The sequence below is a fragment of the Brassica napus genome, unplaced genomic scaffold (assembly GCF_020379485.1).
Source record: "Brassica napus cultivar Da-Ae unplaced genomic scaffold, Da-Ae ScsIHWf_2397;HRSCAF=3098, whole genome shotgun sequence".
Taxonomy (NCBI): Eukaryota; Viridiplantae; Streptophyta; class Magnoliopsida; order Brassicales; family Brassicaceae; genus Brassica; species Brassica napus.
In genome coordinates this window covers 279971-299885 of record NW_026015745.1, presented here as the reverse complement: position 1 = coordinate 299885, position 19915 = coordinate 279971, and the positions used below count along the sequence as shown (strand labels likewise).

Below are 19915 nucleotides of genomic sequence, written 5' to 3'. Positions count from 1 at the left end.
ACCAAACACCAACTTATTCGATCAATTAATATATTAATAGATAATAACAAAACAATTGTCGCAAAAATCCAAATTATATAATTAGAAGATGATGAAAGTAAAAAAGTAAAAATAAAATAAGTAATAATTTATGATTTATTAAAAGTATTAGTGATGGGCATTCGGTTTCAACTATAGAGCAAAGATCTTTGATATCAGCTTATAGACCACATTGCAAAGAGCAATGGGTCTTTATTCTGATACCAGCTTCGGGCTCTGGACCTTCGGTATAAGTTTCACGGGGGTGTTGTTAATCTACTCTGGGAGAACGCCCGTCCTGAAGAATTCTTGCGTCTCTTTGACGATAATAGGACCTACTGTAGACAGTTTGACTGGAAAAAACATGCCGAGAACCCATCTGGTCCGGATGCTTTCTCCGGATGGATCGAGAACATAACCACTCTAATCTCCTCCGCTGTTGGTATCTTGATCAGTAGTTCATTAGTTTCAGCTGAGATACACGGGGAGATGGCTTGCTCAACAATAGCCGATGAATCAAGTGAGAGGTCTGGGCTAGAGTTCGAAGTAAAGATTGTCTGGAAATACGAGGTTATCTCCTGAACAATGTGTGTTTCCTCATAGAAGACAGTACCAACAGAGTTCTCTAGTACATCAATGCGATTTCTAGCTCGTTTTCCTTAACAAATTGTGTGAAAATACCCTGAATTCCTATCACCAGCTGCAAGCCACATTAGTCTACTCTTCTGTTTCCAGAATTCTTCTTCATCCTTGTAAGCTCTCAGGAGTTCCCCTTTGAGGTGTGAGATAAGGGAGTCGTTCTCTGTTTTGTACGACATTGCAGTTCCACTTCCCCTTTTAGCCTCTCAATGCATATTCTGCTGTTAGTAGCTTGTTTCTTACCCCAGGCAGAGATCGCAAAGCGGCATCTGGTTATCTATTAACCAATATCCCAAAAATCGATTAAATGAGGCGTTCAATAGGAGACTAGTGATTAGGTGGGTGGTGCGCGGTTTACATAATTGGGCGCTTACGCACTGATAAGCTACACTGATTCTTCGAACACTGCATACAACTAAACACTCCAACTTTTCCCAGCATCTGACCTTTGATAAAAACTACCAAGAGAAATACATTTCATTGATAACAAAGTAGAAAACAAAACATGGAGCACAAGCATTGATAACTTCGTCTTATTACAAATTCATCAAACGTCTCTTTTATTCATAAAGTTTGTTTCATCCATGACAAAACAAGTAAAGATCACTAAACGGAGACGATGTTGGTCACAGAGACCTTAACCATTTCAGCTTCAAAGATGATAGCATCATTCACCAAATACCCTTTGGATGCATCGTTTAAATCTGCTAGCAATATGATATTGTTTACTCCCACGCCATAACCGCTTCGAATAGGGTACCAAGCTGCAGCTGAAAAAAAATACATCAACTATTAGTTTCACTAATACTTTTTTTCTCTTGGAGAGAAACATTTTATTTTGTTATGTTTTCTTACAATATATTTGTCTATGGTTGGTGCTTCGTTGATTCTTTAAGCGCAGATTAACCGCTCCCCATGTGTTTGTAGCGACTGTGTTTGGCCCAAAGCCTTGAGCAAATAAGAAGATTGGAAGTGCATGTGGTCTTCCTCCTCCATCTCCTTTCGGGTTAAACCCTAATCTCCTGAAAATACATTAACCAAAAGAATGCTAGTTATTACCAATGTTCTAAAAATCGGTATAGACAACGCTTACACTGCACCTTTACGACAAATAGGTCATAAATAAAACCATTTTTCTAAAGCATTTTTAAAAAATCAGTTTAGATGGTACCTAACACTTGTCTAGGCGCTAATCATCGGTCTAGCAATTTTAGAACATTGGTTACTACACTTGGTCACTGCATGAATTAGAATGACATTTGCATGCTTTGAGATCAAGTACTAACCAGTATCGGTCTCCAACGAGAAAATCAGCAGAATAGTAGAATTTATCTTCCAAGTTGGAGAAACGAAGTATCTTCCAAGTAAACACATTGTCTGGAGGGTTTGATATGAACGTCACTTTCTCTTGTACCTCGGCTGGTTTAACTATGAGGATCTCAGCACCAAAAGAGCAAGTGTCCTGCACAATGTACCCTTCGTTGGTGTTCTCGAATGTTGAAAGAGCAATCAATTGACCAAATCCCGACTCTTTTTTCACTCCATTGAATCGCTTCAATGCCCCATCTACGATCCACAATCAACTCAGGTTAATAAACTAATTTATACCAAGTTAACAATTTCCAAATAGATGTATAAAACAAAGTATGAAAATCCAAAGGAGGATGAATGATGACAATATATCCAGGACCGATCATGAGCATAAGGATTAAACATTTGCATCGGCCCCCAAAATTTAATTAATTAATATGTATAAATCATTCTGCCCGTAAATTGATTAACAACACATATGTTTTAATCATTTAACCCCTAGTGTTTAAAAAAAAAAAAACATTTAACCCTTAATGTGTAATTGCTTTAAGCCCCATAAATCTTAGGATCGGTTATGAATATACCTGTGACAGTCAAGTACTTGTTCAGCTTTGGATTGTGGACAAAGAGTTTGAGATCAACATTATTGAGTTCCCAACCAAAGGGAAGAGATTCAGTCTCTTCGATTCTCACGTAAAGTGATATATAGCCAGCTCCACCATCGTTAGCATTACCAACCACGTACAAAACTATTCTCCTGATTTATTTATTTTTGCCATGAAAATAATCTCAATTAATAAATAAGCTAAATAAATGAAAAGAATGTAAAGATCTTTTACCATTTGTAACCAGCAGCTTCAAAAACAGAGGACTCGTAGGGTTCGCCTCTTCCTTTAATAACGGAGTAGCCAGCTATTGTCACTATCTTACTCGATGGTCGCTCGTCTCTCAACACTCTTGTCACTCCTACAAGTAAGTTTCAATCTGTCATCAAGAAAATCAAAAGAAGAAAACGGTTTCAGACAAAGAAGCTAACCAAGATTCGCGTCGAGACTGTAAGAACTGTTGTTCTCAGTTCCTCTGCCTTGCGTGACCTGTTGAATGAGGAACTCAGCTGAAGAGCAAGTGATGAAGAGAAAAGCTAGAGAAATGAAACACAAACTCCTTTGTTGACTATCCATTTTTATGTGATCTGGTTTTTGCTTTTGGGAAGGCTTTACATTTATATAGACAGACGCATCATGGCACTTATTGAACTCGTTAATTACAAATATAAAATAGTGAAAGTGGTTTCATCATGGGAAAAAAATAACATTTCTACACGTTTATTAATTAAAAGTTGAAATTTTTTAAAATGATTAGGCTTCACAAGTGGGGGTTTCCTTAAAGTTTTTTTCTATGGTGGCAGCTAGAGAATTGAAGAAAGCATTAAAGGATGACAGCATTTTAGCTTAGATATTTAGCAGACGATTAAATCAACAATAATTGAAACCAAGTAGTGGTTGGAAAATGTTCAAAATATGATTATTTGTTTTGGCAGAACGTTTTACGTTACTTAAATAATTGCATGATCTACTCGATGTCGAAGGTAGAGAAGACTGAGTGCAATTTATGTATTGATTTAAATTACTTTCATATTAATCAACTTGTATATAGACCAATATAAAAATAACGACTCCCTCGTTCAATCCAAATGCCTTTGGACTCCACTGGGAAATGTAGAGAAGAATGAGTGCAATTTATTTTAAAGTTATAAGGATTCATCCAGTACATTCAGAGGATAAGTGCATCTTTTTTCGTCATTCAAATTAAGATGTGATTAGGAATACTTTTAACTGTTCTCTTGTAAGGAGTGGTGTGATCACTAAAATTTATACTTTCAAAAAGTTAAAATAAACATCAAATTAAAAACAGGAACACACGCATAGTATACATATTTTGAAACTTTTAATGATCTAATGTTGAAACAATCATTTCAAAATTAAATAAACATTTCTATATCCAGACGCTGATGACTTTCCAAAGAACATGAAGACCTTGCTCTTGTAGGATGTAACATCAGCGTATTCTCCAGATTCTTCAAGACCTTTAATGTGTTAAAGAGTACTTGATTTCCAACAACAGAGAATCAAAGGGAGCCGTCCAAGATCTCCCATGAATTGCTCCACCTACTACTATTTCTAAGTGACAGAAGCAATGAACTAAAAATTTCTTGTGGCACAAGGCATTGCTAAATTTGAAAGTCCGTACTATTCGTTCGAAACAGGGTCCGTCCATGCTCTCATATCTCAACCTGATGATCATGGTTGACCTCTCGCATAAAGCTTCTTTCTAGATTTTTGTCCCTTGGTTATATAAAACAAGGTTGATGTAATCCTTAAGTTGAAACATCAATAAAAAAAGGTTTTCTTCTTGCATAAACAACTTCCCAGGCCAGGAGAGATTCCAGGATTTATTTAGACGTTGATTGCTCTCAACTTATCAAACAACTAACTCATTCACAGGGCATCAATCAGCATGTCTTTCACTAACGTTACTTGGCTCGAGTCACTAGAACTGTCTGAGAACAAGCTCTAGGTTGTTTCTGGCCTAATATCTTCATGTCATTGCTGGTAACAAGCTCGAATTATAACAACGTTCCAATACAAACAGGATAATAAGAGAGTAGTAGTGCAAAGAGTAAACACAGAGATAAACCAGTTCTCAACTAAAAAAAGCAAAACATTCAAGCGGACGTGGCCGCAGATAAAAGTCATATCATAACCACCAAAACAGAGTAAACAGTAAACAAAATGCAGTAGAGATCGAGAGAAAAGGGTTGACCATAGTGACCCTTGTTGGCTGCTTGCTGCTTACAGCTTGTCTTCGAAATCAGACAATGGAGTCATCTGTTCCTTCATACCCTTCCTCTTCCTGATGTCAGCCACCAGCGTTGAAGCCTGCGATCCTACCTCCAATGGGTCAGACGACATCATCTCCCAATGATCAAACACACACTGAGGGAAGGCCTGTCCTGAGGTTGCTGCTCTAAGCTGACTCGAGAATCCAAATGACTCAACGACTGGCAAGTACGCCTTGATGTTGTACAGCGGTGTTCCTGGCCTCTGCATCTCCTCAAACACGTGTCCACGCTTCTGATTCAGCACGCTGTAGATTCCTCCAAGAGCTCCTTCTGGTGCTTGGATCTCCACCATGTAAACCGGCTCCAACAGCCTGGGCTTGGCAGTGAGCTGAGAAGCGTAGATAACCCTCCTCGCCGTTGGGATAACCTGACCACCACCTCTGTGGATAGCATCAGAGTGGAGCACCACATCGCAAACCTCAAAGCAGATTCCTCTCATGTTCTCATCACAAAGAGGACCTTCCTTGGAAGCCCACTGGAACCCAGCAACAACAGAATCCTTGATTTCATTCAGGTATTGAACTCCCTTACACATGTCAACAACCATGTTGGGCCCTGTGGTTTCAGGTCCAAACGCCCATATCTTCTTTGCAAGATCCTTGTCCCAACCAAACTCCTCAGCCAAGATCTTGGAACGTATCTTGGGATCATCTCTTGGACCAATACGGCCGTCATCAATAGCCTCCGCAAGACCATCCTCCAAGGGCCTAGCCTCCATGTACAAACGGTTATGCTTGTTTGGTGATTTGCTCATCACGGTACGCACAGACCGCTCCAAAACAGTCTCACGGAATGAGACGACAGGGTCTGACTTGACAATCTCCGCACCACCCATGAAATCATCCTGAAGATCCTTCAAGCAAATCTCAAGATGGAGCTCTCCAGCACCAGCAACAATGTGCTCACCTGACTCCTCCATTGTGCAGACAACCATAGGATCAGACTTGGCCAGCCTCTTAAGTCCCTCAACAAGCTTGGGAAGATCGGAAGCGACCTTGCACTGAACAGCAACACGTACAACAGGGGACACAGAGAACTTCATCGCACGGATAGGATGAGCATCGACTTCTTTCTCATTCGTCAGCGTAGCATTCTTGGTGATAAACTGATCAAGACCAACCATAGCAACGGTGTTACCACAGGGAACATCCTCAACAGTCTCTTGCCTCTTACCCATCCAGATGACAGTCCTCTGAACACTCTTGACGTAAAGATCCTTCTTCTCACCAGGAACAAAGTTGGGACCCATGATTCTGACCTTCATACCGGTGGACACCTTTCCAGAGAAGACACGACCAAAAGCAAAGAATCTCCCCTTGTCTGAGGCAGGAATCATCTTAGAAACATAGAGCATGAGAGGGCCATTAGGATCACAGTTTCTGATGGCAGTGGCGTACTGATCATCGAGAGGACCTTCATAGAGATTCTCAACACGGTACCTCTGTGCAGTGTGGGGCGACGGAAGGTGAAAGATCATCATCTCAAGCAACGCAGTACTTGCAGGGAGCCAAGTCTGCATGACACGCTTCATCAAAGGCTTACCCATGAGCTCCTTCTCATCAGACTTCATCTGCACACCAAGCTTCTGCAACATAGGCCACAACTTATCCTTCTGGTCATTCATGCAAGTGGCAATGATCTGCTTGATGGGCTCATAACAGAACTGCACAAACCCACGCTTGCAAGTAGCGGACCCAGTGTTCTTGCCGCTCCACTTCCTTGTAGCAGGGTCAAAGAAATTCTCACCCCACAGCCTCTCCATCATCTTAGTCTCGTCCACACCAAACTTAGAAGCATACATCTTCGCAAAGTTGGTCAGCGTGAAGGCCCATCCATGGAGACCAGCAGAGAAGGCGACAGTTCCCTTCTCAGGGTAAACCTGAACATCACCAAGGAGAGGATCCTCATACGTCGCCATGATCACATTAGCGTTCTCAATAACCCTCTGGAACGTCTGGTAAGCCTCCTCACCGTCAACCTGAAGCTCAAGGAAACACCTGTCCATCTTGTTCACAGTCAGCACGGGCCTAATCCTCTCACCAAGAGCCTGACGAAGCACAGTCTCAGTCTGAACACACACACCCTCAATACAGTCGACGACAACAAGGGCACCATCGGTGATACGGAGAGCAGCAGTGACCTCAGAGGAGAAGTCAACGTGGCCAGGAGAGTCAATGAGGTTGATAAGATACTCGTTCCCATCTCTGGCGCCAGTGAAGCTCTTCAAGGAAGCATCGGTCATCTCGTAGTAGAGAGAGATACCCGTTGACTTGATAGTGATACCACGTTCAGCCTCGTCAGCACGAGTATCAGTCATACGGACGTCACCAGCAACTTCTTGAGCAATGATACCAGCAGCAGCAACCAAGGAGTCAGTGAGGGTGGATTTACCTGTCGTCAATCACAAAAAGCATAAGAGAACCGAGTACTAGTAAAAAAAATTTTAAGTAAAAAAAAAAAATAATAATAATAATTGTATGAAAAAAAAAAGACAGTAAGTACCATGGTCGACATGGGCAATAACGGACATGTTACGGATGTTGTGTTTGTAATCCATGATCCGACGAAGCTCATCGGATGTAAACTTCACCTACAAGTTAATTAAAAAAAAGAAAAGGGTTATAATCAACAACAAAAAGAAAAAAGTAAAGATATGAACAAGTAAAGGCTTACCATTTTGACAAACTCTGATTTGTAGACACCGTACGATATGTCTGCAAATCACAGAAACAATATTAAGAATAAATTAGGCAACTGATTATGAAACGATTCCAAAAACATTTTAAGACCAAAATAATCTTGAGCTAACAGACAAGTAACAGCTCATAATCAAATGGTATTTATACGGATCCTATCATCATTAAACGTTTCTATGATCAGATCTAAAGAAACGAGACAGATCGATTACCAAAAAAATAAAAATAAAATAACAACAAAGACCATAGGGAAACAGTACACTGATCATATAAACATCTAACAGCTAAAAACTAAGCAGATTCAATACAACAATTAAAGATCGACGACAATCGGAGAAAACAATCATCGTAACAAAGAAACGGACTCTGACCTTGGAGGGGAAGGGGAGAGAGAGAGAAGAGCTTGTGAGAGAGAGGAGCTGGAGAGGAGGCGATTGATATATGCCTAGGGTTTCCCCTGCTTTTTCGCGACCCTTTGTGGCCCAATAAAAGTTTTGGCCCAATAGTTCGTTTTAAAATTTGGTTTTGAAGAATTTTTGTTTAGTTTTGTATGGAACTTTGCAGTATTAAAAGTTTATACTATTACTTAGCACATCTCCATCCCTACTCTATTTTTTCCTCTAAAATAGAGTAAAAGTGAATATGGAGTAAGGAATACTCCAACTCAACTCCATATTTCACTCCATAATGGTATGTTGAAAAGTTTTATTCAACGGTTGAACTCATACAATTTTATGTTGATTAATATGAGAAGATGACATGGATTAATTTTCAGGCTGCAACCATGAGGTGGAAGTAGATTAAACACATTGAATCACAATGCCAATCGATTCATTCACAAGACTCCTATACAAAGCCACAAGCATCCCCGTTAGTGAACTCCTTCTTGAAGTTCAAGTTTATAATTTTTATTATAATTTTTTATGTTTGATTAAAAAAAAAAATCAAACTAATCGCGGACCGCCACATGTCGTGGGTCCGCGAAACAGTGATGAACTCGCCGGAAGCAGGTTCACTGGAGAGAACTGGAGAGAGGCAGGTTCATCACTATATATTATTTTAATATTTTTTTTTTGAGAATCTGTATAACCCCCATAAGTTCACTAATGGGGATGTTCTTAAGGCATGATTAACTCTGGTTTCTTAGCTGAGGTTCTTAATTCATGATTTGACATTTTTTTTTACATTTTTGGGTAAGAGACGGCTCTTATAACTCTTATTTAAGAGACAGTTCTTGGTTTTTCTTAGTTAAAATCTAAAGTAACCTAAAAATTACTTTTTACCCGAAGCAAAGAACCCGAGTTAAGAGGCTGAGGTTAATCTTAACGTCTCTATGATAAACCCATCTGCTATGGCAATAGTCAACAGCGTTAATAAGCTGTTGGAAGTAGATCCTCTCCCTATCTTCCTTCAACCTCCCCTTGCTTGCCTAGATACATAGAATCAAGTCCTTATAATTCTTCAAAACCATCTTCGATGATAAAACTGAGAAAAGCTTACAATTTTATCGAAGAGCTCTCTACCAATAACGAATTCCAAAAAAAAATGTAGATCTTAGTTTTGCTGGCCACAAAATACTATTACTATATATGTAAATTGGCCAAGGAACACTTATCTTCCCATAAACTTCAAAGGAACCTCAAGATTATTTGTATGAATCTAGGACAACAAATCTTATAGATTCTAAGCATGAAAGCAAGTCAGATCAAAACCTCAAACATGCGGATCACTTATGTTCCCATAAATTCAAAGAATCTTTGATTGTTTGTACGAATCTACTAGAACGTGCAACAAAGCTAATAGATTTCTAAACATTGAAGCAAAGAGTAAAAGAAGAAGGGAAACTATTAAGAACCTCAAGCATACGGATCACATTGGGGTGCTTGATGAGTTTTACATTGCTCGAGAAGCCATCCTCGTGTGGGGAGAGAGAGAGAGAGAGAGAGAGAGAGAGAGAGAGAGAGAGAGAGAGAGAGAGAGAGAGAGAGAGAGAGAGAGAGAGAGAGAGAGAGAGAGAGACTTTCTGATTAGTCCGAGGATAGGTATCTAATTAAGTTTAAATTCCTTTGATTAATTAACGTAGAAGTACTAATTTTGATCTTTAATTTGTGTGGGAGCAAGTTAGGTCTTAGACTTTATGCATGTTAATAATAAGGTCAGTGTGGACCACGCCATATCTATCAGATATATGCTTGAGGGTCTATTTTGGATTTCAAATTTTCATATACATATGTATGTTATATACGTGTGTAGCCTTATCTCATAAAGGAAGCGAGAAAGCCAAAACCCGTCAATGTTATAGACAGGCCATTCTCACATTTTCCGTCAGAGCCACGGCATAATCCACCGGCAAGCAAAAGAGAGACAGTTTAAACGCCTTTTCCCATTAAATTTAGCATACATCGATGCACAGATTTTGCAGAAACCACCAAAATTCTTTTTTGTTTTCTTTCATATATTCATCGGGTCCCTTGCCCACATAATATAATTACGAAAATGAAACCACATTAAAGCGTAAAAGGAGAAAACATATTGTATTCTAGCCAACGGCCTCTTCTTTAAATCTACGTGGTTTCTTCAGTAATTATGGAGACTGAAAGCTTCCAAGTGTATGTCATTCAACCGTAGCATATTCTTGTTTTCTACACCGAACAGTTATGTAAGAAACGTTACTTAACTTTAACGACAAAAACTTTTAAGTATACAAATGAACTCAAAAGTAGTATATATACAAGTTATATGCTCATTAATTTAATCTAAGTATAATAGAAAAAAAGCGAATTAGGTTTACGCTAATTAATGAATTAAAAATATTTTTTTTTTAAACATGAAGGCTAGAAAGAGCGATAAAAAGAACAAAATGTAAACACGTTGTAGCAAGAAAGACATCTTATCTCGAAAGAGGGATTTTCACCGATCTCAACAAGCTTTCCAAATGGCGAGCTTCTGATGGTATCTAGTTCTTCGGGATCGAGAGCGTTGAGTATTTGCCTAATGACATAGGGTTTGTGGTATGACATTACCCTAACTCCGACTGGTTCATGGCCTACTGCAAAAATCTGGTCCGGAATGCGGAGAGGTGCAGTTGAGTGTTCGTCTCCTTCCATTTGATGACTGGATTTGCAGAAACTAGGGTTTGGTTCTGGATTTCAATGATATTGAGAAGAGAGAAGATAGTAGTCGGAGAATGAGATATCTTTCGGAAATTGGAGATACTATTGGAGAAGAGGAAGATTTACTAAATCTACTAGTATCGCTTTAGCATTAAGGACTGACAAAATCCAGAGTTAAGTACTTCGTATCTTTTATCTAGGTTTTGCATTCTCATGCCGAATGAGACGATATAGGGGTAGCAGCGTCTAAGAAAAATATAAACAGTGACCGGAAAGGTGTCTTTTGGTAGAATGTTAAATATCGTATAAGTCGTTGGTAGACGTCCTAATTTCTCAAAATTAAATAATTATTTTTAAAATATATATATAACCCGTGGGTCCCGCGGGTTACCCGTAGAATTAAACGGGGCAGGTGCGGGTATAAATATATTTGTTTGCAGATTGTGCAGATCGGATATTTTGACAAAAAAAACATTTGAAACCTGCAGGTCAGCGGGGCGGATTTGACCCGCAATCCAGTCCTAATAACAAGCTTCTGACTTTGACGTGATTCCTTTATTATCATTAGCAGACCCATCTCTAAAATATTTTGGGTCGGAAACCCAAAAACTATAAAGGAAAATGAGTGGCTGAAAAAGTACTAACAAATTCAAGCCCTACACCTCTAAATATTTCAGAGTCATTTACCAACAAAGATACAAGGGATTTTGGTAAATGAAACCCCAAAATTCTACTTACTGTAAACATGATCGAAAACACATGTTTCTATGGCTTTCTTTCAGGGATGGTACCTAGATACCAAATTAATTATATAATTATTCAAAGGGTATAAACGATAGTAGCTATTCTAAATTTTAAACTGAGCGATCAGATGCGAAAAATCATTTCGCAAATAATAGTATAGATCTTGAGAATATTCTATCCCATTTTCTGTTATTCTGTTTTATCTTGTTTATAAGGAAAAATATCATGTATTGAAGGTAAGTATCACATTGATTTATTTCCTGATAAAACACTCCCAAATTTTTTATGACTGAATCATAAATTTATCATATTTATAAAAGATATTTGTTTACTATTACTTTTTTTTTTCTTTTTGCTATTTTTGTTTTACTTCTTAGTTAGATACTTAGATGTAAGTATGGTAATTGAGATTTGCTTTCAATAATATGTAAAGCTTATGCATTTTTAGGAAAAGAACAAATAAAAAGAAGTATATTTTTCTTTTAACAAAATTTATAATTAAAAAGAAATAATTTTCCCAAAGGAAATTTATATTTATTTTTAAAGTAACATACTAAACAATAAGCATATGTCAAAAATGAATTGGTAAGTGAGATTTGTTTTCAATGTGAAAAGAAACATTTATATGTGTGAAGATAAACATTTATATTTATATATGTATATATATATTTAAAACTGGATAATAATAATAAAGAAAAATAAGCATTTTGAGAAAAAACTATTAAAGAAAAAAATCAAGATCTACCAAATAAAAGTTACATTTTGTTTAAAATTAATAAATATATCAATTTAAATATTGAATACATGTCAAATTTATTTAACTAATTGACATCCCTTACAATTTTTATTAGTAATATAGTGAGATTTTATTTTATTTTTTGAAATAGAAAAAATTATAAGAATCTTAAGTAATTTTCGTGAACAAAATTTGAAACTAATAAATAGACTAATTTAACAGTTAAACTTGTTATTCTTCCATCTTGTAAACGCAAATGAACATAGGATTTTGATAAAATAAATTAAGAAACTGTTATTTAATGGTCGAATATATCTTTCAAATACCATATTAACCAACACAATTTGTTAAATAGTACTTTGTTGGAAAAACGGCAGTTGGAAATATTGTTTCGTCAACAAATAAAACTTGGCGCGAAAGCTATTTGAATTTCAAACTTTTCGTTAACTACTATTTTAAAAGAAAAAAGGAAATTACTAAAAACAAAACAAAAACCGTTATGAAACTGTACATTACCATAAAAAAATTGGCGCGAAAGAACACAAGATTTCGATAATCTAATAGAACATCTCCAAACACAAAAGATAAAACACAGAAAACACACTACCATTAGGAATGTTTTCTACTCGACTACGATCAAATTTTGTTTTAACTAGATAGCGATATATAGTGAAGTAATCGATTTCAAAACGGTAACGACTAAAACCGCATTGCATTGTAGCTAACAGTAATAAAAACTTCTATATACGTTTTGTTACTATTAAAACTGTACGGCAGTTGTTTCGTGTGTTACCGTTCGGACCCGAAAAGCGCTTAAAACACAACCGTGAGGCGCCGGAGACACCGCCGGCTGTCAGTCAATGCCTTAAAACAAATCAGCAAAGCCACGCGTCAAGACTTTACAGGTTTGTAGTGTAACGCCTATCGTGCTTGCTCCCACATCAGATTCGTCCTCTCATCTGCGGACTCCTCATCTTATTTAATCCGCTTCATCGTCCTCTGGGTCCCCTCATTCTCGCAACACAATTTTCAGAGCCAAGTCAAAGGCTTCTGTCTTCTGTCTTCTTCTTCTCTCGGTGAAGAGCACAAGCTGTTCTGTAAGAATTATGAACAGAGATGGCGCGTACAACCCACGCACTGTGGAGGAGGTTTTCAGAGATTATAATGGGCGTAGGAATGGCATGATTAAGGCTTTAACCACCGGTAAAACATTGGTTTCATCAACACTTTACTTTCCCTTTGTTTTGTCTTTTTTTTTTCTCCTCTGTTTTCTCAAAAAAATATTTATTTGGTTTTCTCGCAGATGTTCATGAGTTCCACCGCCTTTGTGATCCCGGTGAGTGTTCCCTTCATAGATTTGATCTCCGACGATGGAAAGTCTCTGTTTTTTCAAAGTATTGAATTGTCTTTGTTGTGGTTTGTTTTGATGGTTTCTCTTCTCTGTTTTTTAGTAAAGTGTTGATTTTTATTTGACTTGACTCAATTGAAACAAGAAAAAGTTTGTTCCTTTCTGTGATTTCATGATTTGGGTTACCTTATAGTTTGTCTTGTGGGTTCACCATTGTGGTTGTAATAGAGATGTTTTTGAGTTGTATAGAAACAGGGGAGAGAGAACAGAGACTGCTCTTTGATTCTGTTTGTTGTTCTTAGTGTTTGATCATTGCTTTTGATTTTGATCAATGATTTTTGATTGTGCTTTAGATTTGGTGTTTTTGATGCTCTTGTATGAGATTTTTAATTTGTGACATCATAAATGTTTTAAAAAATGATAATGGCTTGTCCTTAATTTTATAGATCTTTCATGTTTAGAGATGTAATGGCTTGTCCTTAATTTTTTGCTTTGTGGGATTATAGAGAAGGAGAACTTGTGCCTTTATGGGCTCCCTAGTGAGGACTGGGAAGTGAATCTACCAGCTGAAGAGGTTCCCCCTGAGCTCCCAGAGCCTGTTTTGGGTATCAACTTCGCCCGAAACGGGATGCTGGAGAAGGACTGGCTGTCCCTCGTCGCTGTCCACAGTGACGCATGGCTTATGGCAGTTGCTTTCTTTTTCGGAGCCAGGTTTGGCTTTGACAAAGCTGATAGGTAATGTCTCTCTTCTTATCTTCGTCTCTCTATGTTCTTGTAGTGTGATTGATGTTTTTTTCCAACCTTTTTGTTGCAGGAAACGCCTCTTCAATATGGTGAACGACCTGCCAACGGTTTTCGAGGTTGTGACTGACTTTCTTGCTAGGAAACTGTCAAAGGAGAAATACTCTGTTTCCAACAACAGCAGCAACAGATCCAAATCAAACTCCAAGGTAAAGTGTTTTTTTTTTAATGGCATGAACACTTGTATTGTCCATCTAACTAAAACCTTTGTCCCTTTACAGCGAGGAGGATCAGAGGCTCGGCCCATCGCAAAGCCAGCGCCCAAAGAGGAAGAGGAGGAGGAAGAGGAGAATGATGATGATGATGAGGAAGGTGATACAGCGTGTGGGGCATGTGGTGAGACCTATGCACGTGATGAGTTCTGGATCTGCTGTGACATGTGTGAGAATTGGTTCCATGGGAAGTGCGTGAAGATAACGCCGGCCAGGGCTGAGCACATCAAGCAGTATAAGTGCCCATCTTGCAGCAACAACAAGAGGGGTCGGTCCTAAATTGATTTTTAACTGCCGCCTCTGTGTATTTGATGAACAGCCTTCTAACTGTTTTGGTTAGATTTTTATTTGTTGGTAAAAGACCTCATCTCATTTGGTTATCTTAGGCGTAAGTTAGCCTCTTCTTTTCTGCCTTCTTAGGAAGACATTTATTTATCATTTATACAAGTGGGGTTTCATCCTTACTCTCTGTTTATGTGTTGTCTTTTAGAGAGGAAAACATTTTTAAACTCAATCAAAATGTCATGTTATCCATTACGTTTCTTCATTTTAACAAAGGAAACATAAAAACTCAAGACTAGGAATTGTGGCTAGGCGCTTCAAGGATTCTTAGGTTGTGATCACTGTTGTTGCGAGCCAGGATGCTTCCAACTTCCAAGCAAAGATGTCCCAAAGGTCTTCGTAGACACTTGTTTCCTTGTTTTGAGGACTATGATAGGGTAAAGAGAGGTGGATACATCGGAGAAGAGAGCAGCGCCGAGGAAGAAAAACCTTGATTTATCAAAGCATTTGCTAAGCTACTTCCTTAGGCATATATGTACCTAGGCATGGGTATTTTACCTGATGATACTCTACCTGAACCCGAAGCTAAAAACTCTATTCGAAATGAAGTAGCAAAATAGCTAAACGAATATTGGGTTAGTAGAAATTGTATATCCGAATCTAAATCCGAATTAGAAGTATCCGAAGATAACAAACATATGTATACTTAATACTATACTCCTAGTTTAATTCTCTCGTATTATTTAAACTATTTATATTGATGTTGCGTATGGTTCAAGATCAAATAACATACATATAATTGCGGACAAAGTGATTTGCTATTCATTTAAAATACATGTCAAACTTCTTTTTTCATGCATAACAAAGATGATCTAAAATCTCAAAACATAATCAAATTAGCGTCTTTCTATTTTTGAAATTTTATCTCTAAATCTGTTAATCGTCAAATTTATTAAATAATAGAAAATTAGTTAAGTTAACGGTAAATTCAACATTGAGCAATGAAGAATTTGAACTTTTTTCAAAACCTAAATATCCAAACCTGACCCGAAATAACCGAACTCGGATTAAAAATATCTAAACCCAATCCAATATGTAAAACAATTCAAACGGATTCTAAATCCCAATACTAAAATACCCAAAGTACCCCAAACCCGGACGCCCATGCCTATATGTACCTGAGAAGATGATGTTACTCTTCCCCCCTCTCTCATCAAAGCACCTAAACTCATAACTTTTTACTTAACCAATCTAGATTCCAACATGAACTTTTATGTAGACAAAATGCTCATAAGCGACCTAAAGAGGTTGACCTCAATACTCAATATTCAATGAAGATCACAGTGAGCTAAGAAAGAGGTGAATGGAGTGTTTGATTGACGACTAGTGTATAAAATGATGTTCCGTTTACAAAAAAAAAGTTTCTTCATTCTTTGAAAAAAGGGACTTGGTCTTCTGAGTTGGTACTTAATATGGAGTTTCACCTCCTGGACCCGTGCAACCTCCCATTCCAAGCTCTGAAGAACACTTTGGGCCAAAGAAATGGATAAAACCTTTTGCGTCTTCCTCTACATTCTCCTTCTGGAAGCTCAGACGCTTTTGGTTTATCAAGGTTGTTTGTCTTGGTGAACAAAGCGATGAAGAACCCTTCTTTATCCTCCACCGGATCCATCCTGAGTAAATGCTCAGCTGCAAGCCAAAGCCAACATGATCAACTTGTTAGAGAAACCAGAGCCAATCAGGTGAGTTGAAAGGGAGATGATACTTACATCCTGCAAATACAGGGAGACCGCGACGCTGCCACTGAGGAAAAGGGGTAGCGAGTTTGAAGCCTAAGGATGAAGCCAGAGGTAATACAGATGAGACCACATCTTCGTTTTCTATCTGGTGGATGGAGCATGTGCTGTATACTACTCTCTCAACCTGTGGAACTACAAGTGCATATAGGCATGAGATGAGTACTAATTCAACATACATGAGAGAAGTATGTAAACTCACAGGAGAGTGCATGAGCAAGAGTCTTCTTCTGGAAAACAGCGAGTTTGTGGAGTCTTATGGAGTCATAGTTCGTGTTATCTACATGGAGAAGTGTCTTAAAGGTTCAGTCATCATGTAACATAACACCACACATACACACACAGAAGAATCAGTTGAAACCTGCTGAATGAGAAGGAAGGAGATGGTCCAGACGATCTGTAACGGTTCCAGAGCCAGAGCAAGAAGGATCCAACAATATAGCTCGAACCTGCGATAATCAGCCACACGTTATTACAGGAGTAACTGGACTCTAGACAATAAGTTTAAATGGTTACTATTGTTCATTTCAGAGAGTGACTTTCTACACGTTACACTATCAAAACAGAAGAAAATGAAGAAACTGAACGCAGACAACATTTTTCCTAATTGCAAGATCTAAGATCAAGAAATGATTTTAAAATAGATAACCATGCCACATAATTAAGCAATGTTCAAGAAATCGTTAACCGGTAGTTAGATGTTTTATATGAGATTATTGATCAGGCGGACAATTAAAAAAATCGGTCTAAAAATCTCTATATCCGATTTGCCGACTAGGTGAATGTTTAAGGGCCTCCTAGACCGGTTTCTAGAATACTGCAAGTAAGTAATGCTTTACCTTTGCAAAAGAAGGATCTGCCGGATTTAGACTCAGAAAATCACCATGAAAGACTTCAATATCTACAACTTGTGGTTAAGCAAAGCATTCATGGACAGACATGCCTTGAGATTTGAGAGGCGTTTAGCTAATCAGATCTGTTTTTTTAATTCCATGTTATTTAACTCACTAGGAACAAAACTATCCAACAGAAGCGAAAAGGGTAGTATTGTATACGCTAAAAGAAGGCAAGAGAAGGATACTGGTAGCACCAGACAGCTTTACAGTCTGTTCTAAACGCTTTACTCGTTCTTCATTTAGCTCGCATGCTATGATTTTTCCTTGTCCTTTCATAAGAGAAGCAAGATGAACAGTTTTGTTACCTGGAGCTGAACAGGCATCAATAACCTTCACAAACAAGGTAAAATTTTAGCATGGTAAGATACAACAAGTGTATTGACAATCACCAAATGGAAAATGTGGGTAAGAACTTTGGTCTACCTCCCATCCTGCTTCTGGCTGCAGTGCTGCTGCTACCATTGAACTTCCCTTTCCCTATCATTCAAAGAAATAAATAAATCAGCAACTTAAACTATATATCAATGTTCTAGGTGGCCGTTAATCGTTTTATATGAAATTATTGATTAGGCAGGTGCCTAGACCAGTTTTTTCAAATGCCAATACCGATTTCTTCAAAAGTCGGTGTAGATAAATCGTTTCGCTTAGGACACTGCTATATATTAAACAGAGATTTACAACGATCTTTCACTGTTTACCTGCAAAAATATACGCCCGTTCGTAACCAAAGGATGAGCATGCAAATCGCTGCCAGGTGGCATCACCAACAAGTCAGGAACTGTCTCATCCTTCTGCACCTATTTTCACATTGAAAAGAAAAAAAATGTGAGCTCCTTCTCACAATCACTGAATCTAACACCTTCCTTCTTATGCTTTAACTCATCCTGTACGGCCTAAACAAACAGACCTCTAGCACACTAACACTCTGCAAGGTTAATTAATAACCTGGTACGTACCTTATACAGTTTCTCCAGCTCCTTCACTGCTGAATCTACATCCATCTTAAGTGTATTTACACGAACATAACGTTGCTTTATATGACCTGCATCCAATTATCCAAATCAATAAACAGAATAAAACACGCAAAAGACAAAAACAGGTAACACGTTGATGCTAGTGTATCATATACCATTAAGCTGAGAAAGATCCAGCAACTCTTCAACGCTTTTAACTTTCTTCCTCACTAAAAGCGTGGCTAAACCTGACAACAGAGCATCTTTACGCCGCATGAGAAACTTCTCAGCATCACCAATCGATGGAGTCTCCTGCAATCAAAAGAAGCTCCACTGAGAAAACCAAAACATAGAACTAGACTGTATAGAAGCTCTCAAAAAGGTATTACCTTGCCGAAAAGGATATCATAGCAAATGATGTAGACCAATGGCTCTTGCCTCTACAAACAAAAAAAAAACAAAACTAAGCATTTACACAATGTTCAAAAAACCGTTAGCTTTACAGAGGATTAGCTACTAGGCGGATTTTTAGAAGCTTTAGCTAAGCATATCGTCAATTAATATTGATATAATTTATATATATTTCACGATTATATTAAATATTTTTGAAAAATAATTAGATATACAAAAAAAATGGACAAATTTATGGATTTCGTTAAACAAATTTAGACCAATTTAAACTAATTTAAACCGAATTTAAACGATTTAAACCGATTTGAATAGCATAAATTGGTTTTATTAACCTACACATTACCTTCCATTTGCTATTCAACACGTTAGCGATTTCAAGAACATCCTTTATCACATCAAGATCTGCATACAAGACAAAGCTAGTTCAACATACACGAAGCTTCAAAATTCGATTTTGACTGTTTGGGCATTGAGCTATGAGCTTCTCTGAGACTTACACTTTAGCGTCTCGCAGACGAGAGCGAAGGTGCCGCGTTTGTTGCGTACGGAAGGGCTGAAGACGAGTGACTTTATCGACGCGACGGCTCGGCGCTCCGCGTCGCCTCGGAGAACGGTGTGGAGGACTTTGGCCGCTTCTCTTCTGGCGTATAAAGCTGATCTCTCGGCGCCGGAGGATTGTTGTGGCTTCCGCGGCTGTTGTGTGAGTTTCGGCGGCGCGTTTGATTTGTGACGCGCCATGTTATTAACCCTCAGGTTTGAAGTTCTCTAAAACCTCTGCTTCAGGTTAGCTCTTTAAATGCAACGGTTTAAGTAAACCGGACCAAAATTATACCGCAGTGGTTTACATGAGAATTGTGTAGAACTAATTATTCCTACTCTTTTTTTTTTTAATCAGTTTGAAATGAACTTATTATTCAGTGTTTAAAAAGTCCGTAGACAGTAGTCAGAGATTTAAATAGGACTAGTGCCTAGGTGAATTATTCGGAATATAGGTGAGGCTTATATGTTAATAATTTTTTCTTTATTTTTATATTTATATTACATATTTAAAATTTTG

The 19915-nt window shown here is 37.9% G+C and overlaps 4 protein-coding genes across 4 annotated transcripts; 1 reads left to right on the top strand and 3 right to left on the bottom strand.

Moving 5' to 3' along the window:
- Positions 1-1116: 1116 nt before the first annotated feature.
- LOC125600806 lies at positions 1117-3249 on the bottom strand. The gene is made up of 6 exons (XM_048773395.1): positions 3005-3249; positions 2808-2934; positions 2553-2725; positions 1944-2223; positions 1513-1679; positions 1117-1427 (listed from the first exon to the last, which is right to left on the bottom strand). The coding sequence occupies exons 1-6, from the start codon at positions 3147-3149 to the stop codon at positions 1264-1266; spliced, it is 1056 nt and encodes a 351-aa protein (XP_048629352.1). The 5' UTR covers positions 3150-3249; the 3' UTR covers positions 1117-1263.
- Positions 3250-4574: 1325 nt separating this feature from the next.
- LOC106382668 (elongation factor 2-like) lies at positions 4575-8110 on the bottom strand. The gene is made up of 4 exons (XM_048773394.1): positions 7938-8110; positions 7544-7584; positions 7373-7460; positions 4575-7261 (listed from the first exon to the last, which is right to left on the bottom strand). Exons 2-4 carry the CDS (start codon positions 7544-7546, stop codon positions 4821-4823), a joined length of 2532 nt encoding a protein of 843 aa, XP_048629351.1. The 5' UTR covers positions 7547-7584; positions 7938-8110; the 3' UTR covers positions 4575-4820.
- A 5024-nt stretch (positions 8111-13134) lies between these two features.
- Positions 13135-15054, top strand: LOC106382669 (PHD finger protein ALFIN-LIKE 4). The gene is made up of 5 exons (XM_013822709.3): positions 13135-13362; positions 13463-13495; positions 14014-14242; positions 14322-14457; positions 14530-15054. Exons 1-5 carry the CDS (start codon positions 13266-13268, stop codon positions 14797-14799), a joined length of 765 nt encoding a protein of 254 aa, XP_013678163.1. The 5' UTR covers positions 13135-13265; the 3' UTR covers positions 14800-15054.
- Positions 15055-16093: 1039 nt separating this feature from the next.
- On the bottom strand, positions 16094-19629 carry LOC106382671 (25S rRNA (cytosine-C(5))-methyltransferase NSUN5-like). Its single transcript, XM_013822710.3, has 13 exons — positions 19356-19629; positions 19202-19260; positions 18837-18887; positions 18624-18759; positions 18451-18536; positions 18193-18291; positions 17918-17971; positions 17680-17824; positions 17438-17499; positions 16960-17047; positions 16801-16878; positions 16572-16733; positions 16094-16491 (listed from the first exon to the last, which is right to left on the bottom strand). Exons 1-13 carry the CDS (start codon positions 19594-19596, stop codon positions 16283-16285), a joined length of 1470 nt encoding a protein of 489 aa, XP_013678164.2. The 5' UTR covers positions 19597-19629; the 3' UTR covers positions 16094-16282.
- Between the last annotated feature and the right edge of the window lie 286 nt (positions 19630-19915).